Raw genomic sequence first — 22,859 nt, 5'->3', positions numbered from 1 at the left:
GGTGCCGCACCAAAAATGGGTGTGGTTTGTGTGAAATTGTGGGTGTGGCTTAAGCGGGCGTGGTTCAAAAGGGGGTGTGGTTAGAGTCTGAGAAGAATGAGAGATGGAGCAAGAAAGGGGAAAAGACGGAGGGAGGGAGAAAGAAAGAAAGAGGGATGCAGGGACAGCAGGCCCAGATCCTACACCACAATAGAAATGTGTATTCCAGAGTTTAACAAATCAGCAGATAAAGATACTCCAAACACCTGGTGTTAGCATTACAATCATCCCAGCACCATGGTTGTTATGGTGTCAGGATGATTGAAGCGCATTATTTCTATTATTACATTGATATATAAAATGAAATAGTTCAACTCAGCATAATGCAGAATCATTGTTAGCCCTGAGCGTGTCACTTGCCACGTCGCCTGCCACCAGGTCCCCCCAGCGGAGTCCCTCCTCACATCTGGTGTCTCAATCAGCGGAGCCCCTCATCACATCTGGTGTCCCCAGCAGCGGAGTCCCTCATCACTTCTGGTGTCCCCAGCAGCGAAGCCCCTCATCACTTCTGGTGTCCCCAGCAGCGAAGCCCCTCATCACTTCTGGTGTCCCCAGGCAGCGGAGCCCCTCATCACATCTGGTGTCCCCAGGCAGCGGAGCCCCTCAGCACATCTGGTGTCCCCAGGCAGCGGAGCCCCTCATCACATCTGGTGTCCCCAGGCAGCGGAGCCCCTCATCACATCTGGTGTCCCCAGGCAGCGGAGCCCCTCATCACATCTGGTGTCCCCAGCAGCGGAGTCCCTCATCACATCTGGTGTCCCCAGCAGCGGAGCCCCTCATCACATCTGGTGTCCCCAGCAGCGGAGCCCCTCATCACATCTGGTGTCCCCAGCAGCGGAGCCCCTCCTTACATCTGGTGTCCCCAGGCAGCGGCGATCTCCTTTATTACAGTGTATCATGTCCCCAGCAGTAGCAGCTACAATTCCTTTCACGTGTGTTCAGTGGAGAGAGACGGGGCCGTGCAGCCAATAGGCTTCAGTGTACAAGAGAACTGTACACTAAAGAGAGCAGCCGATTGGCTGCCCCTCCCCTCTCCACTGAACACAAGGAGAAATGAGGCGGCCATCTTTTTGTAGCCCGCCGGCCGTTTTTTGCCTAAAACATTCCCGATTTTCCTGGGACAAAGGCAAAATCCCGGGAAATGAATCGGGACGAGGGTCCCAAAATCGGGATTGTCCCGGGAAAATCAGGACTGTTGGCAAGTATGCACAATGCATCTTCATCTCCGTTATCCCTGCTGTAAGTGCAGGGCAGGCAGGGATCTGTGAGAGCGGCTGAGAGGAAAGCGGTCCTTGTAAACACAGCGTTCAGCAGAAGGCGGGTGTCTGTGGTGGCAGAAAGGTGCTCCGACACATTCTGGATTAAAAAAGGCCTGGGTGTAAGAGTCACATGAAATAGCCTGGGAGGCCGGATTCGCTCCACAGGCGATGTGTTCGACACATGCTCTAATCAAACAGATCCATGTGGTGTATTTACAAAACACAAAACTGTAGACTTTGTTGGGTTTACAGACTAAAGTAATGAGGACAGCATGATTTACACTACACAGCATAGCACCATCTTCTTTTAGGCTTCATTCACAGGAGATTTAAACTTCAGCTGCGGCAAGAATCTAGCAGGATTCACAGATGGTTGTGGACAGTTACAAGCGCAGCTGTTTGCTGGTGTTCAGATGCAATTGTAAAATGGATTACCTGCCGTTAGGGACAGATAATCACTCCTGGGTGTAAACAACTTGCGATCATCGGCCCCTAACCGCAGCAAATCTGTCAGCCTGTCATTGCTTTGTACAAGCTGAGAGGCTGCAACCTGTGAATCCAGGAGGAGCAGCTGGATTCTTGCCACAGCTAAGAGTTAAAATGCTGTTTGAATTTCATCTGTACCATAAACTTGTGCTGGATTTACATGGCATAGCACAGTGCCTTTGTTGGTTTTAGCCTTCAAGCCAGAAGGCCACGACATGCATTTTTATTATTAAACATATTGGTTAAGAAAACTGCATCTGAAATATAATCATTGTTTTGTAATTCTTACCTTAATGTTTTTCCCCCTATTCCCAATAACAAAGGCCAATTCAACCTCCCAATCCACTTCCTGCAAAGAGAATGGTAAAATATTTACTATACATGCAACCAATGTCTTGTGCAAAAACCTTTAATGGGTAACTTAAAAACATGAACAAATCATGCTGAAAAAATTTCATCATTTGCATTAGAAAACAAGAAACCTGAAGTGCCAAAAATGTAAAAAGGAAGTTCAGAAACGATAACAATGGATGACAAGACTTAGAATATAAAATATAGCAGCATCCTCTAGTGGTGAAAATGTGTAATACTATTAATAGCTAAACTACTTCAAGAACTATTGAGTACTGTCCGTGATCATTTTTTTTTTTCCCTAACATCCAAATTTTCAGGACAAGCTTTTGGGGTGTGTCCAAGCAGTACTAATACAGAAAGTTTGCTGCAATACAATACAAAGGTCCCCAACCTAGTGTGACAAATTATATTGTTCCTTTGATTTTCCACTAATATAGTGAAAATGTAACAAAGTCACCTGGAAAAGGTGCCATAGCTATCATCCTTCAGGCATTTATGAAAAATACATCAACATTTTTTTTTTAATGAAACTGATTTTATTGAATATATGAGTTATAAAGAGTACAGCATGGGGTTGTTTTGCTAAAGCATTAGGTATGCAGTACTTAAAGCGGAGTTCTACCCAAAAGTTCCGCTTTAATCACTCCTTATCCCCTTCTATGCCAATTTTGACAGGAACCTGCTCCCACTTACATTCAGGCTGCCTAGTTCTCCTCTCCCCATTCTTCCCTGGAATCTTCTGGAAAAAAGCTTTTTCTAGCTGCTAACTTTTAATAAAACACAAAAATGGCTGGAACTCCGCTTCAATGTATCCAAAGCCAAAACATGTTTCTTTGGATAGAGTGGTATGGGAAAAGATCCTCTGTCAGGTTTTTATTGCTGTCTGTGTATTGGTCCTGGTAACCACTATCACTTGGACTTAAAGTGAGGAAATGTTCCATTGGCAACTGTCTTAGGCCTCTTTCACACGGGGCAGATCAGTCAAGATCCGCCCCGTGAACACACGCTGGCTCAGCGGGGATCGCTCCGCCGATCCCCGCTGAGCAGGAAGATGACAGGTGCATCGCTGCACGCTGTGCAGCGACGGACCTGTCAGAGCGCCGCTCTCCCCTATGGGGGGATCGGATGATGACGGTCCGTAGTGTCCGTCGTCATCCGATCCGATCCGAAAACGGAGGGAAAAGTAGGTTTTTCCTCCGTTACACTTTTCGGATCGGAGCGGGGTCGGATGTCAGCGGACATGTCACCGCTGACATCCGACGTTCCATAGGGATGACTGTATGTCCGTTTTTCATCCGAAAACGGATGGATGAAAAACGGACATACGGATCATCCGTGTGAAAGAGGCCTAAGCCGGCATTTCTTTTCCTTTGGAGAGATTTATTTTCTCTTCCTATAGAAACACAAAAAATCTGCGCTTAGGGAAAGGAGAACTGCAGCCCCCTAATTGTGAACACCACCTAAGTGGGGTCCTAGAAACTGAAAAAACTCAGGGGAATGGCGCTGTTCACATAATATAAACTAAATATGAATCCATTCCACTATTAAAAATATTACCAGCTCGACGTATGAAGTGAAACAATGTTAAAAGGTATATGTGAACCTCTACACCCAAACACAAATAAAATAAATTAAAATATATGGTAAAGATGCATGTGTACACAGAATAGGTCAAATTTAAAAAATAAAAATGGCATATGATGTAAATGAGTTTCATCAAAAAATATTAACCACTTGACAACTGGGCACTTAAACCCCCTTAATAACCAGACCAATTTTCAGCTTTTGGTGCTCTCACATTTTGAATGACAATTACTCAGTCATGCAGCACTGTACCCATATGAAATTTTCGTCCTTTTTTTCACACAAATAGAGCTTTCTTTTGGTGGTATTTGATCACCTCTGGGTTTTTTATTTTCTGTGCTATAAATGAAAAAAGACCGAAAATTTTGTAAAAAAATGCATTTTTCTTCATTTGTATTATAAAATTTTGCAAATAAGTAATTTTTCTTCATAAATTTGGGCCAAAATTTATACTGCTACATATCTTTGGTAAAAATAACCCAAATTAGTGGATATTATTTAGTCTGTGTGAAAGTTATAGAGTCTACAAGCTATGGTGCCAATCACTGAAAATTGATCACATCTGATCACACCTGATGTACTGAGGCCTATCTCATTTCTTGAGACCCTAACAAGCCAGGAAAGTACAAATACCCACAAAATTACCCCTTTTTGGAAAGTAGACATTCCAAGGTATTTAGTAAGAGGCATGGTGAGTTTTTTTAAATTGTTATTTTTTCCCACAATTCTTTGCAAAATGAAGATTTTTTTTATTTTTATTTTTTTTCACACCAAATTGTCATCACAACAGGTTATTTCTCTCACATGGCATGTACATAGCAAAAATGACACCCCAAAATATATTCTGCTACTCCTTCCGAGTATGGCGATACCACATGTGTGAGACTTTTACACAACCTGGCCACATACAGAGGCGCAACATTGAAGTAGCACATTCAGGCGTTCTAGGAGCATAAATTACACATCTAATCTCTCAACCACCTATTACACTTTTGAAGGCCCTGGAGCACCAGGACAATGGAAACGCCCACAAAGTGACCCCATTTTGGAAAGAAAACACCCCAACGTATAATCTATGCGGCATAATGAGTCTTTTGAATGGTTCATTTTTTTCCAGAAGTTTTTGGAAAATGTGGAAAAAAAATGAAAACGCATTTTTTTTACACAAAGTTGTCCATTTCTAAGATATTTCCGACACATAGCATGTACATAGCAAAAATGACACCCCAAAATATATTCTGCTACTCCTTCCGAGTATGGCGATACCACATGTGTGAGACTTTTACACAACCTGGCCACATACAGAGGCGCAACATTGAAGTAGCACATTTAGGCGTTCTAGGAGCATAAATTACACATCTAATCTCTCAACCACCTATTACACTTTTGAAGGCCCTGGAGCACCAGGACAATGGAAACGCCCACAAAGTGACCCCATTTTGGAAAGAAAACACCCCAACGTATAATCTATGAGGCATAATGAGTCTTTTGAATGGTTCATTTTTTTCCAGAAGTTTTTGGAAAATGTGGAAAAAAAATGAAAACGCATTTTTTTTTACACAAAGTTGTCCATTTCTAAGATATTTCCGACACATAGCATGTACATAGCAAAAATGACACCCCAAAATATATTCTGCTACTCCTTCCGAGTATGGCGATACCACATGTGTGAGACTTTTACACAACCTGGCCACATACAGAGGCGCAACATTGAAGTAGCACATTTAGGCGTTCTAGGAGCATAAATTACACATCTAATCTCTCAACCACCTATTACACTTTTGAAGGCCCTGGAGCACCAGGACAATGGAAACGCCCACAAAGTGACCCCATTTTGGAAAGAAAACACCCCAACGTATAATCTATGAGGCATAATGAGTCTTTTGAATGGTTCATTTTTTTCCACAAGTTTTTGGAAAATGTGGAAAAAAAATGAAAACGCATTTTTTTTTACACAAAGTTGTCCATTTCTAAGATATTTCCGACACATAGCATGTACATAGCAAAAATGACACCCCAAAATATATTCTGCTACTCCTTCCGAGTATGGCGATACCACATGTGTGAGACTTTTACACAACCTGGCCACATACAGAGGCGCAACATTGAAGTAGCACATTCAGGCGTTCTAGGAGCATAAATTACACATCTAATCTCTCAACCACCTATTACACTTTTGACGGCCCTGGAGCACCAGGACAATGGAAACGCCCACAAAGTGACCCCATTTTGGAAAGAAAACACCCCAACGTATAATCTATGAGGCATATTGAGTCTTTTGAATGGTTCATTTTTTTCCAGAAGTTTGTGGAAAATGTGGAAAAAAAATGAAAACGCATTTTTTTTACACAAAGTTGTCCATTTCTAAGATATTTCCGACACATAGCATGTACATAGCAAAAATGACACCCCAAAATATATTCTGCTACTCCTTCCGAATATGGCGATACCAAATGTGTGAGACTTTTACACAACCTGGCCACATACAGAGGCCCAACATTGAAGTAGCACATTCAGGCGTTCTAGGAGCATAAATTACACATCTAATTTCCTTACAGTCTATTACATTTTTGAAGGCCCTTCATATTTCTAACACATAGCATGAACATACCATGAATTACACCCTAAAATACATTCTGCTGAGCAAAGGGTAAACAAAAGATTACCTGTAGTTTTAGTAGTGCAGTTGTCCACAGGAGGAGAGCCCTGATCCAGGCAGCAGGCAGGGACGTGGTCATCCACAGTGAATGGAATTGTCCAGGCAGCGGGCAGGAATATTGTCCATAGTACAGGCAGGGATAATGTCCTTGTACAGTCCAGGGTCAGTGCACGTAGAGACATTGCCAGCAGTGCCAAAATATTGGTCCTGGTAGTAAGCAGGAACATGGTCCAAGTAGCAGACCAGGAAAGAATGGGGACAGGGGTAGAGGCTTCTCCCACCCAAATCTCTTTGAAGCCTCCGAGTCTCCAGACCCTAAATCTGGGAATGAGAAAGCTAAAAAGTTAGATTTCTTCATCCAGAAAAACATTTCTGGAGCCCCTCACATATGTGAGACCCCTGTGTTCCCACTAGCATAGCAGGGTAAATGATCAGTCCAAGAGGCAGGCAAAAAAAACGTGGTCAAACAGTCCAGGGTCAGTTCCAGAGCAGGCAGAGGTAGGTACAAATCAGCGTTAGGCATAAGCTTGGTCGTATAACAGGCCAGGGTCAGTTCCGGAGAAGGCAGAGGTAGGTACAGTTTTAGTGTTAGGCAGAAGCTTGGTCGTATAACAGGCCAGGGTCGATTCCGGAGAAGGCAGAGGTAAATCGGGTTCAGTGCAGTGGCATAAGGGGTGTGGAGGAAAATTACAGGAAATGAGAATTACGTTTACCATACTTCCCTAATATTGTAGAGAAGTATGGTAACGGCGGAAACATTCGCTTATACAGAGGCCTGGTTGGGAAGGACAATCGGGACAATAATACGTGGTGTCTCTTCTAATTCCTCTTCTGGAGCACACCCGGCATTTTTTCTGACGTCTGTGGCCTGTTTCACGGGGGGGGATTTTGTCAGGAAAGTGGCGTTCGTGAAGTCTGCTCACGGAATCAGAGCGAATATTTTCTGGTGGGCTTTCAGGGTACAAAAGGGAGGAGATTACTTGTTCCTGGTATTGCAGATAGGATACGGGGGTCTCAGTAGATTCTTGGTAAATTACGTAAGTGTTGTACATGGCCAAACCGAAAAAATAAATGGACACTTTTTTATACCAGTGACGGGATTTTCTTGTGGGAAGGTAGGGTTCAATCATCTGATCGTTAAAGTCCACTCCCCCCATAAATAAATTGTAATCATAAATACAAGCAGGTTTCTGGACTGGGCCGTTTCTTCTTGGGACTTCCACGTAGGTGTCATTGTGGATTGTCGTCAGCATGTGGACGTTTCGTCTGTCCCTCCACTTGACAGCCAATAGCTCCTGGTTCCGCAAAGCCACCGTATCCCCTCGGCGTAGCCTTTCCTTGACCAATTTTTGCGGGAAGCCTTTTCTATTGGTTCTTACAGTACCACATGCTGGGGTGTCCCTCCGGTGAAGATTGCGGAAGAGGGGCAAGCTAGTATAAAAATTATCCACATAAAGGTGGTACCCCTTTCCAAGCAGTGGATAAACGAGCTCCCAGACAACTTTGCTGCTGGTTCCAATATATTCTGGACATTCAGGGGGATGCAGTTGGGTGTCCTTCCCTTCGTACACCCGGAAGGCGTAAATGTACCCCGTGGCTCGGTCGCAAAGTTTATACATTTTAACCCCATATCGGGCCCTTTTGCTGGGGATAAACTGTTTGATGCCAAGCCTGCCTGTAAATTTTACTAGGGACTCATCAACAGAAATATTCTGGTCGGGGGTATATAGCTGGGGAAATTTTTCTGAGAAATAATTTAGGAGTGGCCGAAGTTTGAATAATTTGTCAAATGCTGGGTCATTTCGGGGAGGGCACTGGGTGTTGTCATTATAGTGAAGGAAGCGCAAAATCATAAGGTATCTTGATCTTGGCATTTTTGAAGAGAAGAGTGGCATGTGGTGGACGGGGTTAGTTGACCAATATGAGTACATTTGGTTTTTTTTTGTGAGACCCATTGTAAAAGTTAGGCCTAAGAAAATTTTAAATTCTGCTATGGTAAGCTCTTTCCACTCAAAGGGACGGGCATAACTAGAGCCAGGGTTGCTTACGATGTACTGCTGTGCGTAAAGGTTGCACTGGGCCACAATGGATGATAGAAAGTCTTCCGTGAAAATCAAATAAAAAAAATCGAGCATGACAAAATTATCGGTGTTCACCTGGACACCTGGCTGGGCGGTAAAAGGGGGGATATTTGCTGCTCCGGAATTAGGGGGAAGCCACAGGGGGTTTTGAAGGGCATAGGGTAGGCTGGCATGGCTTCTATCCCTTTGGGGCTGAGATGACACCCTACTGGTGCCTGGCCTTTGTTGCAGTGGCTCTTCGCTTGAGGTGGACGGCACTGCGCTTGAGGTGGACGGCACTGCGCTGGAGGTGGACGGCGCTGCCCTGGAGGTGGACGGCGCTGCCCTGGAGGTGGACGGCACTGCACTCGAGGTGGTAGTAGGCTGCTGCTCCACGCCAGAACGCCTTCTTTTCACGGGCACACGTTCCTCTTCTGATTCTGTATCGGACCCGCTGCTTGTCACGGGTTCATAGGCCGAATCCGAATCGGACAGAGACTCAGAGAGCTCCCCGCTGCTCTCATCGGTCATGCTGAGACGCTGGTAGGCCTCCTCGGCTGTAAATAATTGTTTTGCCATACTGGTAGCTGGTGAGGTTGATGTGGCTCTGGCTGCACTGGTGTGGCTCTGGCTGCACTGGTGTGGCTCTGGCTGCACTGGTGTGGCTCTGGTGGGCACAGAGGTGGCTCTGGTGGGCACAGAGGTGGCTCTGATGGGCACAGGTGGCACTGGTGTGGCTCTGGCTGCACTGGTGTGGCTCTGGCTGCACTGGTGTTGCTCTGGTGGGCACAGAGGTGGCTCTGGTGGGCACAGAGGTGGCTCTGGTGGCACTGGTGGGCACAGGTGGCACTGGTGGGCACAGGCGGCACTGACGGCACTGATGTGGCACAGGCGGCACTGATGTGGGACAGGCAGCACTGATGTGGCACTGGCGGCACTGATGGGCACAGGCGGCACTGATGGGCACAGGCGGCACTGATGGGCACAGGTGGCACTGATGGGCACAGGTGGTACTGGTTGGGCACAGGTGGCACTGGTTGGGCACAGGTGGCACTGGTTGGGCACAGGTGGCACTGGTGTGCACTGTAGTGGCACTGGTTGCACTGGTGTGCACTGTAGTGGCACAGAGGTGGCACTGGTGGGCTCAGGCGGCACTGGTGGGCTCAGGCGGCACTGGCGACACTGATGTGGTACTGTCGTGGCGCAGATGGGCACAGGTGGCACTGATGGGCACAGGTGGCACTGATTGGCACAAGTGGCACTAGTGTGGCACTGGTGTGGCACTGGTGTGGCTCTGGTGGCACAGAGGTGGCACAGAGGTGGCAGATGGCACAGATGTGGCACAGGTGGCACAGATGTGGCACAGATGGCACTTGTGGCACAGATGACACTGTTGTGGCACAGTTGGGGCACTGTTGTGGCACTGTTGGGGCACTGCTGTGGCACTGCTGGGCACTGGTAATATAAAAAAACTCACTGTTCGGCACTGTGAAGCTCTCCTCTCCTCTCACGCTGCATCGGTGTGAGGAGAGGAGAGCGATGAACTTGTGCTGACCCTGCAGCACAGCCTTTGTTGACATTTGTGATCGCTCCGTCATTGGACGGAGTGATCACATGGTAAAGGGCCGCTGTCATTGGCCCTTTACCGCGATCCGTGTTGCGCCGGGTCCCGTGGACCCGGCGAACACGGATGTTCCCGTGTGCGCGCCCGGGGGGGCGCGCGGGACCGTTTCTCCAGGAGGACGTCATAGTACGCCCTCCCAGAGTTATCCAACCGCCCTGTAGCCGTCATTTGGCTATGGGCCGGTTGTTAAGTGGTTAATAAGTGTTAGGTGCAGCATAACACAATATCTTAAAAGATAAAAGTATAATATGTGGACGTGAAAATTGCAAAAAACGACGACTATGTTCAACTAATCATAGAAAAAAATATATATATATTACATGTAATAGGAATGAGTGTTATGTGCCAAAAAATATATATATGGACACAAAAAATTATATCCACGTATAAAGAGATAAATGTAAACTCAAATGAGCAATAAAAAAACAAAAATATAAAAAACACAGTGCTGATCTGCACAAAAAATAATAAGTGATAAAGTGACAGGTGCTAATCCAAAGTAATAAGTCCCAAAAATATATAACGAACATATGTGTAATTATAATATATATATATATATATATATATATATATATATATATATATATATATATATATATATATATATATATATATACATACATACAGACATCAGGTGGGTTACCCTCTTCTCTTTCAATCTTTGTTCTTTTATGCATGATTTTGAACAGAAATATATTTTTGTCAATGAAAGTTTTCGGAAGCATTGCGCCACTTGGTGGCGCTATATAGATGACATTTTTGCCATATGGCGGGGCAACATTGAATCACTCAACGCCTTTGATGAGATGATTAACAGTCTTTTACCTAATATCCAGTTTAAAATACACATTGGTGGGGACTCGGTCCCCTTTTTGGATGTACGGGCATATCTAAAACATGGACGGATTGAAACTGACATACACCAAACCCACAGATAGGAATCAGCTGTTAAGGTATGACAGCTACCATCCCCCCCACGTTTTTAGTTCTATCATTAGAAGCCAACTTCTCAGAGTGATGCGTATTGTGAGTGAGACTACAATAAGAGATCAGAGACTAGATGAAATGTGCGGTAAGTTTAAGGAGCGGGGTTATCCAGAGGATTTGATAAGACAGGAATTAAATAAAATTCTGAACCCCATTGACAATTGCAAAAAGAAAAAGTATTTATCTGATAGATCTAGGATTCCATTTGTCTTTCAATTTAATAGTTATAGTGATAAGATCTTTAATATATTAAGAAAACATTGGACGATATTAAAACGATCATATCCTCAGATAGAGGAGTTTCAATTAACTCCTATGAAAGCATATCGACGTAATAAAACTTTGCGCAACTTTTTGGTACGATCTGAATTCAAACCTGGTAGGCAGGAGGAGAAAAGAATGACTTTTTTAGGTAGCAAAAGGAAGGGGTGTTACCCTTGTCTTAATTGTATCCAATGTAATCTAATGATTAAAGGCAATGATTTTTCCCATCCTAGAACAAATAATAATATAAAAATAAATGGCTTTCATACCTGTCAATCATCATATGTGATTTACATTCTTACATGCCCTTGTAATCTCCTTTATGTGGGGGAGACGACCCAAAAAATTAAAGATCGCATTGCACAGCATCGCAGCATGATTAGACATCCTCAATCAGGTCTCCCTGTATCGTGTCATTTTTCTGAGATGGGACATAAAGACACTGACCTACGATTTATGGTGTTGGAAGAGATTCCCCACGACAAAAGAGGGGGTGATAGGATTTTAAAATTGAAAAAACGTGAGGTTTGGTGGATCAATAAATTACAGTCCCTGCATCCTGATGGTATGAACAAGGATTATGATTTATAAATTATAAAATTAGAAATTTGATATGAGATACAAAGTAATTATAACCAGGTCTTATTATGTCATATTTCTTTTAGATCGATTGGAAAGAAATTCCGTTGGGAATATTAGATAATAGAATATCAGCTGGAATCTATGAGGAGATCTGAGATATAATCAAGAATACTATTGTATTTATGAGAAATGATTGGAAAGATGTTTATTTAAACATATGAGATAGTTAATTCATTCCATAATATTATACTAATGGAGGATCTATATATAATGAGGATGAAACTGATGTGAATAACTCTATATTGGGGAAATTCAAGATAGTTTACTATATTGGATGTATATAGTGGGGTTAAATATTTGTATATATATATATATATATATATATATATATATATATAGGTAGTTTGTTTATGGTAATTACTTAAGTGAACACAGGTGTGAACTGGACTGGGTGTGGATAAGAGAACATGATGTGGTTTGGCTTTTCACACACAGCCAGAAAAGTCTGACGAAGAGCGAATTGCGCTCGGAACTGTACAGTGGCTTGCTTGCATTTGAACTATGTAATGAAGGATTTTCAGTAAAAGGACACTTTTTTGCATCAAAGCATCGTTCCTCGCATTTTTTCCTACATATATATATATATATATATATATATATATATATATATATATATATATATATATATATATATATATATATACACACACACACACACATATATATATATATACACACTATCAAAAAGCAGTCTGTGAAAAGTGATCCGTGCAAAGGAGATTAGGTGAATCTTCCGTGAGCCCCACTTTCATCTGTATCACCCTATTGTGCTTGCACTCATCGGAGCGCCCCACCCCTACAGGGGTAACAGGCGTAGTGGATGTGTTCCAATGGTGTTGTCCCCCTCTAGCATGAGGTGTCCCCTCGAATCCGTGCTGCTGTATTCCACCTCTCCGGGAGCGGCATTAAGGATCTCCACTGACGGGCGTTCCCATATTACAGTAGGGAACACATCTGATCTGGTGCGGGTTGGGACAGGAAGTGACATCAGTGGTTACCCAGAAGCCTCCTGATGCTGATGTCACTTCCTGTCCCAACCCACACCAGATCGAGGCTTGGAACATACACTGATCTTGGGAGACAAAGCGGCGGTACTAACCCAAAAAATACACTGCTGGAATGGCTCAGTGCCGGTCTAAAGGCACCTGAATTGTGAATGCACATTTTTATAATTGGGGGTGTTTACCTTGTTGGTTTAAATACATTTTTAAAAGCATATTGCACAATAATGGCTGTTTACTTATGAGAGATCAAGATTTGAGGAGTAACTAGTCGCAATCTAGCTGGAGAAATGCCAGAAAAGTGGAGTGGTTATCCCAATATGAACCAAAGGCAAAGTTTTTTCTAGGCTCTGGTAAGTGACCATTTCAGAAGGTGGTGGTGATGCATGAAGTGGTGAAAAAGCTTCTAAAATAGCACGGATGTGATTTTGAACACACTACGCACATGGGATTTAAATGCTAGAATTGTGAAGTGGACCTTGGAAAAGATTGTTAAAAACCTGTGTCCTGCAGTTTTGATAAATTTGCAATTTTTGCACTTAATGATTTAATAATTTGCACTATAACTATGCACTATAAAGTTATACAGTTTTTATGTTTGTGCACATTTTACTGATACCGTTATTAGTGGTAATAATATACAAGCACTTTATCAGCGCAGTTACATTTTTCATACAATATCAACTTTCCTCTAACCAAAGGTAGAAAATTTCTAACTACAGCAGATTTTATTTTATTTAATATTTTTAAAGCGGAGTTCCACCCAAAAATGAAACTTCCGCTTTAAGTACTCCTCGCCCCCTGACATGCCACAATTGGCATGTCATTTTTTTGGGATACGTGACAGGTCCCAGAACATTGCCTGGCCATTGATGGAGCACAGCGCGGCTCATGCCCGGCTGTGAAGCCGCAAACTGTCACAGCCGGGCGCCCACACTCTCAATGTCGGCGCCGGCAGAGAGGAGGGGGAGAAAACGGAGGCTTCGGGCGGCTGCATTGCTGGACCGTGGGACAGGTGAGTGTCTGTTTATTAAAAGTCAGCAGCTATACTTTTTGTAGCTGCTGACTTTTAATATACTAAAAAAACAGTGGAATACCGCTTTAAATATAAATTTTTGCGCCAGGTGACACATTTTTTTCACAGAGTGATTCTTGGCTGAATCTTGACTTATGGCTGACCCCGAGGTTGCACCACCCCTCTCCTGTGGTGCAGGTTCATGTAGATCTGTATTTTTACCAAACAGAACACGATCACTGATTACCATCACTGACAACACATATAGCATCTAACTTTGTGATGCATTATCATTCATATTATATTTCTGTGTACTTTGCTGCTGTATGTTCATGGTTTTAGATTTGGTGTCTATCTCTGTGACCCATGTCTCAGCACCCAGGCAGTTCTTGTGAACTCCCTGGATTGATGTTCATTTGGGGCTGGTGTTTGGATACTGTATATTGGGTTGTTTCTTATACTGAACACAGGAGTGCCTACTACTGTGATTTCAAGCTTCAAAGGGGATCCCACAGGTATGGCACATACAATACATACTTTTACCGGTCAAAGCTGGCCTGGATCATTGTAACCATGTAAAAATTGCCATATCTCAACTTCAGCTTTAACCTTGAAGCCAGAAGCAGCTTCTGACATACAAGAGCTGTGTGTACACAACTTTTAGCTTACTGTCATATAAAAGCATTTCTATCGTACTACATTTACCTTGCTTTCAGGTGGAAGGACAATGGAGTCATATGGGCCAATGATGGAGCTGGGGAACTTGCTGAAGATGATGGGCTCTTTAGGAACAGGAACATTCTGCTCCAGGCAGTGGTCCACATAATTCATCCCGACACAAACAACTTTGTCTGGGTTGGTGATCGGAGCCAAAATAGTAAGGTCATTGCGGTTCAGAATATGCTGACCGGAGTTCAACGCTCTGTGGAACGGGAAATGAAGGTGACCAAAACAATCGATGATGAACTCTGGACACATAGGAAATATACAACTGAAATATAGCATGTAATCTGTTTTCACTACCGAAGAATGTCATTTTTTTATGCCAGTCCTGTTGTGTAGGCCTCCCTGCCACACAGAACAGCCAAGTTTTGGACTTCTGTCCAACTACTTTTCAGATAACAGTACAGCCTGTTCCGGGATCAGCTCCAGCCTTTAAACTGGACAATGAAGGAGCAGCAGCATACTGATGACTGATGAGGTCATCACTTTGCTCTCCTTTCCTGTAAGCTTGCTTGCAGAGTTAGACTGACGGTGCTATACACTTTGAAACCCTCTCTCTAACACTCCATATACAGGCGGTCCCCGAGTTACAAACATCCGACTTTCAAGCGACTCATACTTACAAACGGAGGGAGACAACAGGAAATGAGAAGAAATCTACCCCTAGGAAGGGAAATTCACTCCTGTAAGAGTTATTATGAGAAAAAGGTGTCTCCACTGGAGCTTTATCACCAATCCTTGTTTCCACAACAACCCAAAATGTTCAAAATCCAATTGTCATTGGGACAGAAAGTGAGGTGGAATCTTCTGAATAGGGGCACGGACATCAAAACAAATGTTACAGGGGTGATAACCCTTCCCTATGCTATCCAATACACCTAAAAAAATTTACCTGTTCCAACTTGCATACAAATTCAACTTATCTTGGTCACCCGGGGGACTGCCTGTACACCTTTTCAGCCCACTTTGGGTTAGAAATCACTCGGTCACCTTTGACACACACCCATACCGGCATATTTTCTGTAGGTTTCAGTTTGAGTGCGGTGTGTCACCCCGGGACTATCAGAAACAGTGACTCAGCTTACAGTCTATTAGAGTCCAAGGACAGTTTTGTTTTAGGTCTGCAATCCCATATGAAAACAGGCTTGTCCCCCACATGTGACAGAATCACAGCATTTTCTACTGACTGTTACCATAAGATGATTCAGCCATCAACAGTGGAGTTAGGAACTTGCATTCTGTGCGGTGATAGTAAAAACGATAATACATATAAAATCTTTAGGGTGACCCGGCCCCAAAACACTTTTAAATGCCTGAATCTGACATCTGAATGCCTAAACTTGAGATTATACCTCTTAGCTGTCTGAAAGGCCGCGTCTCCAGCTTCTAAGAACTCTCTCATTGTAGGAGGTAATGAAGAATCAAAGGAATTTAGGTCAACGATCTTCTCCCTATCCAGCTCCACACCAATTCTCTGGCCTGCAGAGGTGGCATTCTGGAACTGAATGAATCTCATCCTAAGCGGCTGAATTTGAGAGAAGCCTTGTCTCTGTATATTACAAACAGGGTTCTGCTGGACCAATCGCACTGCACCTCGGACCCAAATCGACATTAGCCCTTAAGGAAAAGAGAAAAGAGCTTTCAATACAAAAAAAAGAAAAAAAAGGTGGTGACCCCACAATAGGAATAAAACTTTTTTGCAGAAGAGAGTTTAAACTTAAGACTTGTGGCCACTCATTAAAATTAGAAGAAAAGAGGTTTAACCTTAAACTACGTAGAGGGTTCTTTACTGTAAGAGCGGCAAGGATGTGGAATTCCCTTCCACAGGTGGTGGTCTCAGTGGGGGGGCATTGATAGTTTCTAGAAACTATTAGAAAGGCACCTAAATGACCGCAACATACAGGGATATACAATGGATTACTGACATATAATCACACACATAGGTTGGACTTGATGGACTTGTGTCTTTTTTCAACCTCACCTACTATGTAAAATATGTGCACTAAAATTCCACAATTGCACAGTATCAGAATGATAGGATTTCTCTTGCTAGCGCGTCTGACAGTATATATTTCACATAGAGATTAAAGTGGACCTGTGCCCTTTTCATGCAGTTCAAAGCAATAGGTTCACTTTAATAGCAGCCCCATCAACTGCACATATTTATTTTGCTTTTATTCCCACACCATTTACTTCAATCACTGGGACCAAAGAGCTACAGTATCCCCGTGTAAGCCACAACAGGGCACTTCTTTAAAAAGAAACTGTAGTCTGCTCACATAAATTTGTAATAAAAAACATCTTTGCCCTTCTGAAGGTTCCCTCCAACCACTTTGCACATTATTTTATATATACTGTGATTCTGTACTTGTAAATATGCTGCAGAAATCTCCCTCCACTGAGACTGGCTGCAATCATCTTAACTGTGGGCAGCAGAAGCTGTTGCCTGTTCACTTCCTGGATTTACACAGAGGCACGCCTCCAGCTCTGCAGCTCTCATTGGGCCTCTTACGACTCCTTCCCCCTCCTTTCCTGGCAAACTCTCACCAGAGTGAGAGAGAGAGCTGTGCATGATGTCCTAAGCCTCTGCTTTTTTCCAGACAAGAAACAGGAAGTGGGCTGTATAAGGTATTTACTTGCAGAAGAAAACATTTTACTATCCAAAGTTAAAACAAAAAGGGCAGAAGATTTAATACATTGTAAGATGAAAAAATGACTGAAGTTCCGCTTTAAGGACTGGGCACTCGCTCCCTGCCCTCATTTGACAGAGCCTGGACCAAACGCCAGTATTTTCTTACAGTCATGCGTTCCTCATACCCAGCAGAAGCCCCAGGTATTTCCTTTGTATCCACAAGCCAAGAGTGGTGGATGCACTCAGTACCCATTCATATCAGTGCGCTGTGGTAATGCATGAGTTGGTGTGCTGCAATGCCCTTCATTGTAATTGGCTCCCCATTACACCTTAGCCCCCATTCACACCAGAGCGACTGGTGATGCAATTTGACAGGTCAAATCGCGTGATAATTCATACTCCATTGTCAGCAACGGCACTGTTTAAATTGGTGCTACGCCAACTTTGCGGTGCCCTATCGATTTGAAAAAGTAGTTCCTGCACTACTTTTGGTGATTTCAGGGGCGACTTGAAGTCGCACTGACATGTCGCTTTGAAATCATATGAATTTGCACGATTTCAAAGCCGCATTCAATGTGAACTAGAGCTTAAAAATGCATTTGTGGTGTCCTATGCCATGTATTGCACAAACATGCGGCTTGCTTCAATTTTACATACATGGCTGTGGTTTCAGCAACCAGGGTTGTGATGTGTCCCTAAATAAGAAACTGTCACTTTGTTCTGCATAGGCAAGTACCAGAATGTTGCCCGAATAGACAAAAGCTGTTGCCGGTATGTACAGGCTCCTCTAGTAGTTAACAATTTATTCCTGTCAACACTTGGTCTTTGTTGATTATAGGCTGAAAATAATGACTGTGCAAACTATTTTAGGATAAATAAGGCTTCAAAAAATCCATCAAGGATTGCCACCTGGTGGTCCACATGCTGGCCTTCTTATCCATTACTGATCGCCAAGACCCCAGAATAATACAAGAACTGGTCAAGTTGGCATTGACTTGAAACAAATTGGTCAGTGAGTGATGAAGCACAGATAAGCCTGTATGCATAGAGAGTGTTATAGTACCTCTAGGATTTGGAGGCAATGGCTTGTCTTGTCCATTTGTAACACATCATGCATGCCAGCTTGCAAGCAGTGGCATGCACAGGTTTTTAGGGGTTAAACCGGAAGGTAAGGAGGCTGCAAAATGCCTCCTCCCTGCCTGTCAAATGCCCTCTGAAAAGCAATCCGTAGCATGTAAACAAGCCCTTAAAATTGCTGTTCTGTTTATTGTTGATCCAGACTGCCTGGCACCTTTCTTGTTTCTCCAGCCCCTGTTGCAGACTCTGCGTGTCCCTTTTATTCTTTTCTCTGCCACAAGCCTGGACACCGACTACCCTCTGCCTGCCACCTGCCTGTCTCCTCAGTGTAACCACCCTTTTTCTGTGACCACTTGGTAGGGCAATCCTGAGTGCCAGCTTGGAGCAAAGTAGCCATGGGGCCACTAGGGTCACCGCTCATCACTCCTTACAGGGTGCTCTGGTGAAGGCCAAGTTGTCATTTAGACCCTGCATCTTAGGTGAGCCCACGTCACTTGCCATGGGTGTCATTCATAACAGAGATATAGTGGTCAGACAGCAACATGCCAAGAAGCGAGGGAGTACGCACATACATTAGTTAACAGCAATTTGTGTTAAATTGGGCCTGAATGACAGGATAGCCATACATGGGGAGATGACCCACTAAGAATAGGGTAGCAAGGATTCTGACAGTCACTAAACAGCTCATTGTTACCCAAAGAGAAGACTATGTGGCCTAAGGCTCACTGTACCTGTTACAATCTGACCATATATTCTTAGATTTACCAAAACTATGTAATCTGAGGTGTGTAAGGGGCCTTAGTCTCATCCAGTCAATGAAATAGGCAATCCAATCAGTGCAAGATAAGGCCATGTATAGCCCACCACAAATATGTGTACAGGGGGCTTGCTTTAGACTGGGGGTCTCCAAACTTTCTAAATAAAGGGCCAGTTTATTGTTGTTCAGACTTTAGGGGGGCTGGACTGTGGCCAGTGGGAGTAAAAAATATTCTGGTGTAAGTGGAAGTAAACAGTGTTCCATCTTTGGTATTAGGGGAAAAAATAGTGCGTCATTGTTGGTGTCAGTAGAAGGAATAATGATTAAATTAAATACCAAAGTGCTGAAATTAATATTTGAGAAGGAATAATGCTCCATCATTGGTGCCAGTGAAGGAATAGTGCCCCATTATTGGTGTCAGTAGAAGGAATAATGCTCCATCATTGGTGTCAGTGAAGGAATAGTGCCCCATTATTGGTGTCAGTAGAAGGAATAATGCTCCATCATTGGTGTCAGTAGAAGGAATAATGCTCCATCATTGGTGTCAGTGAAGGAATAGTACCCCATTGTTGGTGTCAGTAGAAGGAATAATGCTCCATCAATAGTGTCAGTGAAGGAATAGTAGATAATTGTTGATGTCAGTAGAAGGAATAATGCTCCATCATTGGTGTCAGTGAAGGAATAGTAGCCTATTGTTGGTGTCAGTAGAAGGAATAATGCTCCATCATTGGTGTCAGTGAAGGAATAGTAGCCTATTGTTGGTGTCAGTAGAAGGAATAATGCTCCATCATTGGTGTCAGTGAAGGAATAGTACCCCATTGTTGGTGTCAGTGCAGGAATTATTGCCCTGCTGTTGATGTCAGTGGCCTGAAGGGCCAGATAATAATAAGCAATAAAGGGCCACAGTTTGGAGACCACTGCTTTAGAATATATCTACCACTGATAATGGTTCCATCTATGTTTTCTACTCCAGATTACCTGTGTGAGTGAGTTGTTGTGATAACAAGCAATATGTTCTTTACGCATTGAACCTTATTTTTTTCTTATTAACTATTAATGAAAATGTATAGCAGCATGCGTTACATAATCATAAATAATAATATCACAGAATGAGCTTAAAAAAAATGTGTTGCCATGGATACAAAGGACGGCATCATGTTGCAGTATAGATGGATCGGTAAGGACAGGTAATGAGCAGAGAACGACCTAAGAAGGTGTTAGTAAAGAAACGTACACAGTAGGTTATATCATAAGACCACTAATCAGAGGTTGGTGATTCTATATAGTCACTAATTGCAGCTGAGCATTTAGTTGAACAGAAGCTGATGACGCATTGCCATCAAACCATAAGCCTGATTTACAGTCACGATGTATTAATATTAAATAAAAAACGTTTCCCTGAAGTGCTTGGGGACAGTCATGTCTACGTATTTAAAAATAAATTATTACATTCTGTTTTCCAAAGTCAATGGAATTGTTTACAGTGTTTTGGTAAAGATTAGCTATCCCAGAATGGTAACGTTGTAAAACGGGGAAGCATGCCTGCTCTTAAGGCCACATTCACACGCACATTTCTGCCTGCGTTTTTGGAAAAGTGCTAAGGTCACAGCAAAATGCGCCATGCGCTTGCATACCTCCCAACTTTGAAAATGGGGGACACCTAGAGCTGGGCAATTTTCTCCAAAAAAAAAAAAAAACTCGATTCACAATTCGAATCGAGTTTTTTTTTTTTGATGGACACTGCGCCGGTCCTGAGGAGCTGCAGGCAGGAGTTTTTAGGCGAGGCCGCGGCCTCAGCCTAGTCCGCGGCATCCAGCCTTGTGTGTCACCAGCACGGTGTCAGCGCCGGTCCTGGTGAAATAAAAAAAACCTTAGTTAGACTTACCGGTGACGGTATTTCTACGAGCCTTTCAGGACAGCACCTTGGAGAGAGCGTAGCTCCACCTCTTAGACAGGAAACACTGCGTGACAACGCCCCTTTAAAAAGCAGCTGCTTCCACCATGCCATCAGTTGTTACCGAGAAATCCTCCGACATGCTGGAAAATATAATCAGACAATTACCAGGTCCTATAATTATACTTTACATATGATAACCAAGGGAGGGAAGTAGGCTGCTGTCCTGAAAGGCTCGTAGAAATACCGTCACCGGTAAGTCTAACTAAGGTTTTCTCCCTTCGCCTTTCAGGACAGCACCTTGGAGAGGATAACCGAGAAACTTACTTCAGGGTGGGACTACTGCCTGCAAAACCTTCCTACCAAATGATTGGTCCGAGGCTGATAGTAGATCCAAGCGGTAGTGCCTTATGAAGGTCGAAAAACTGGACCATGTGGCAGCCTTGCAGATTTGCTCAGGAGATGCCCCAGCCCTTTCTGCCCATGATGCCGCCACTGCTCGAGTAGAATGAGGTAATACCCCTTCCGGAGGTTCCAGACCCAAAGATATGTATGCCTCTTTGATGGCCTGCTTTAACCATCTTCCAAGGGTGCTTTTGGAAGCTTTACCTCCTTTGTGAGTACCTTCCATTAAAACAAAGAGTGAGGATGACTTTCTGATTTCCTTTGTTCTTTCCAGATATTTAAGCAGGCACCTCCTGACATCAAGGGTATGGAAAGCTTCTTCTCCTGCTCCCGAAGGTAAAGGACAAAAAGTAGGGAGAATGATTTCCTGTGTACGGTGAAAAACTGAAGCCACCTTTGGTAGAAATGCTGGATCCGTCCTTAAGACTACCCTATCCTGTAGACATCTCATGAAGGGCTCTTTAATTGAAAGGGCTTGTAACTCACTAATTCTACGTGCGGAAGTTACTGCTACCAATAAAATAGTCTTTAACGTCAAGAAACGTAATGATGCTTCTTCTATGGGTTCAAACGGTGCCCTAGTTAGACCCTGAAGAACTAAAGATAAATCCCATTTGGGAAAACTAACAACAGGTCTAGGCTTTACTTTTGCCATTGCCCTAAAAAATCTGATTATTAAAGGTTCCCCTGACAGGGTTCTTTCCAAAAAAACTGATAAAGCAGCTACCTGCGTCTTGAGCGTACTTGCTGCTAACCCCTTCTCCAATCCCTCTTGAAGAAATTCCAAAACTGAAAATGTGGTACGAAAATCAAAGTTTTTACTGGAACACCAAGAATTATAGATCTTCCAGACTTTAAAGTAAATGTCTCTCGTCACTTTTTTTCTACTTGCAAGAAGGGTAGAAATAAGCCTCTCTGATAAACCCTTTCGTCTTAAGATTTGTTCTTCAGAAACCAAGCTGTTAGTTTGAGGTAAGCTGGATCTGGATGGAGAATTCGGCCCTGACTCAACAGGTCTGTCCTGATTGGTAATCTCCAAGCAGGTTTCACTGAGAGGTTCATCAAGGTTGAAAACCAGGGTCTTTTTGGCCAATAAGGAGCTATTAATATTAGCTCCGTGGACTCCAATCTGAATTTGGCTAACACCTTTGGTATCAGTTGGAACGGGGGAAAAGCGTAGGACAGATGGAAGTCCCATTTGTGAGCTAACGCATCTACTCCGAGAGCTTGATCCTGTCTCTGAAGAGAGAAGAAGACTGGTATTTTTGCATTTTCCTCTTTTGCAAAGAGGTCCACTTGGGGATGACCCCAACTCTTGGAAATCTTTTCGAATAATTCCTGATTGAGAGACCACTCGGCTTCCCTTATTTCTTTCCTGCTGAGGAGATCTGCTAAGG

The 22,859-nt window shown here is 43.4% G+C and overlaps 1 protein-coding gene across 2 annotated transcripts in view; it reads right to left on the bottom strand.

Moving 5' to 3' along the window:
- LOC141132999 (oxaloacetate tautomerase fahd2, mitochondrial) overlaps nucleotides 1-22,859 on the bottom strand; it is a 66,628-nt gene that overhangs the window by 32,637 nt on the left and 11,132 nt on the right. For both annotated transcript variants that reach the window (XM_073622054.1, XM_073622055.1), the window contains exons 2-4: nucleotides 16,050-16,314; nucleotides 14,680-14,896; nucleotides 2,074-2,133 (exon numbers count right to left, since the gene is read on the bottom strand). In XM_073622054.1, coding sequence (XP_073478155.1) covers nucleotides 2,074-2,133; nucleotides 14,680-14,896; nucleotides 16,050-16,309 — 537 coding nt within the window. In that variant the 5' untranslated portion in view covers nucleotides 16,310-16,314. The remainder of the gene's footprint in view (nucleotides 1-2,073; nucleotides 2,134-14,679; nucleotides 14,897-16,049; nucleotides 16,315-22,859) is intronic.

The sequence above is a fragment of the Aquarana catesbeiana genome, linkage group LG03, assembly GCF_042186555.1.
Source record: "Aquarana catesbeiana isolate 2022-GZ linkage group LG03, ASM4218655v1, whole genome shotgun sequence".
Taxonomy (NCBI): Eukaryota; Metazoa; Chordata; class Amphibia; order Anura; family Ranidae; genus Aquarana; species Aquarana catesbeiana.
Note: the sequence above shows the minus strand (reverse complement) of the source record. Positions and strands in the feature narration are given on the sequence as shown.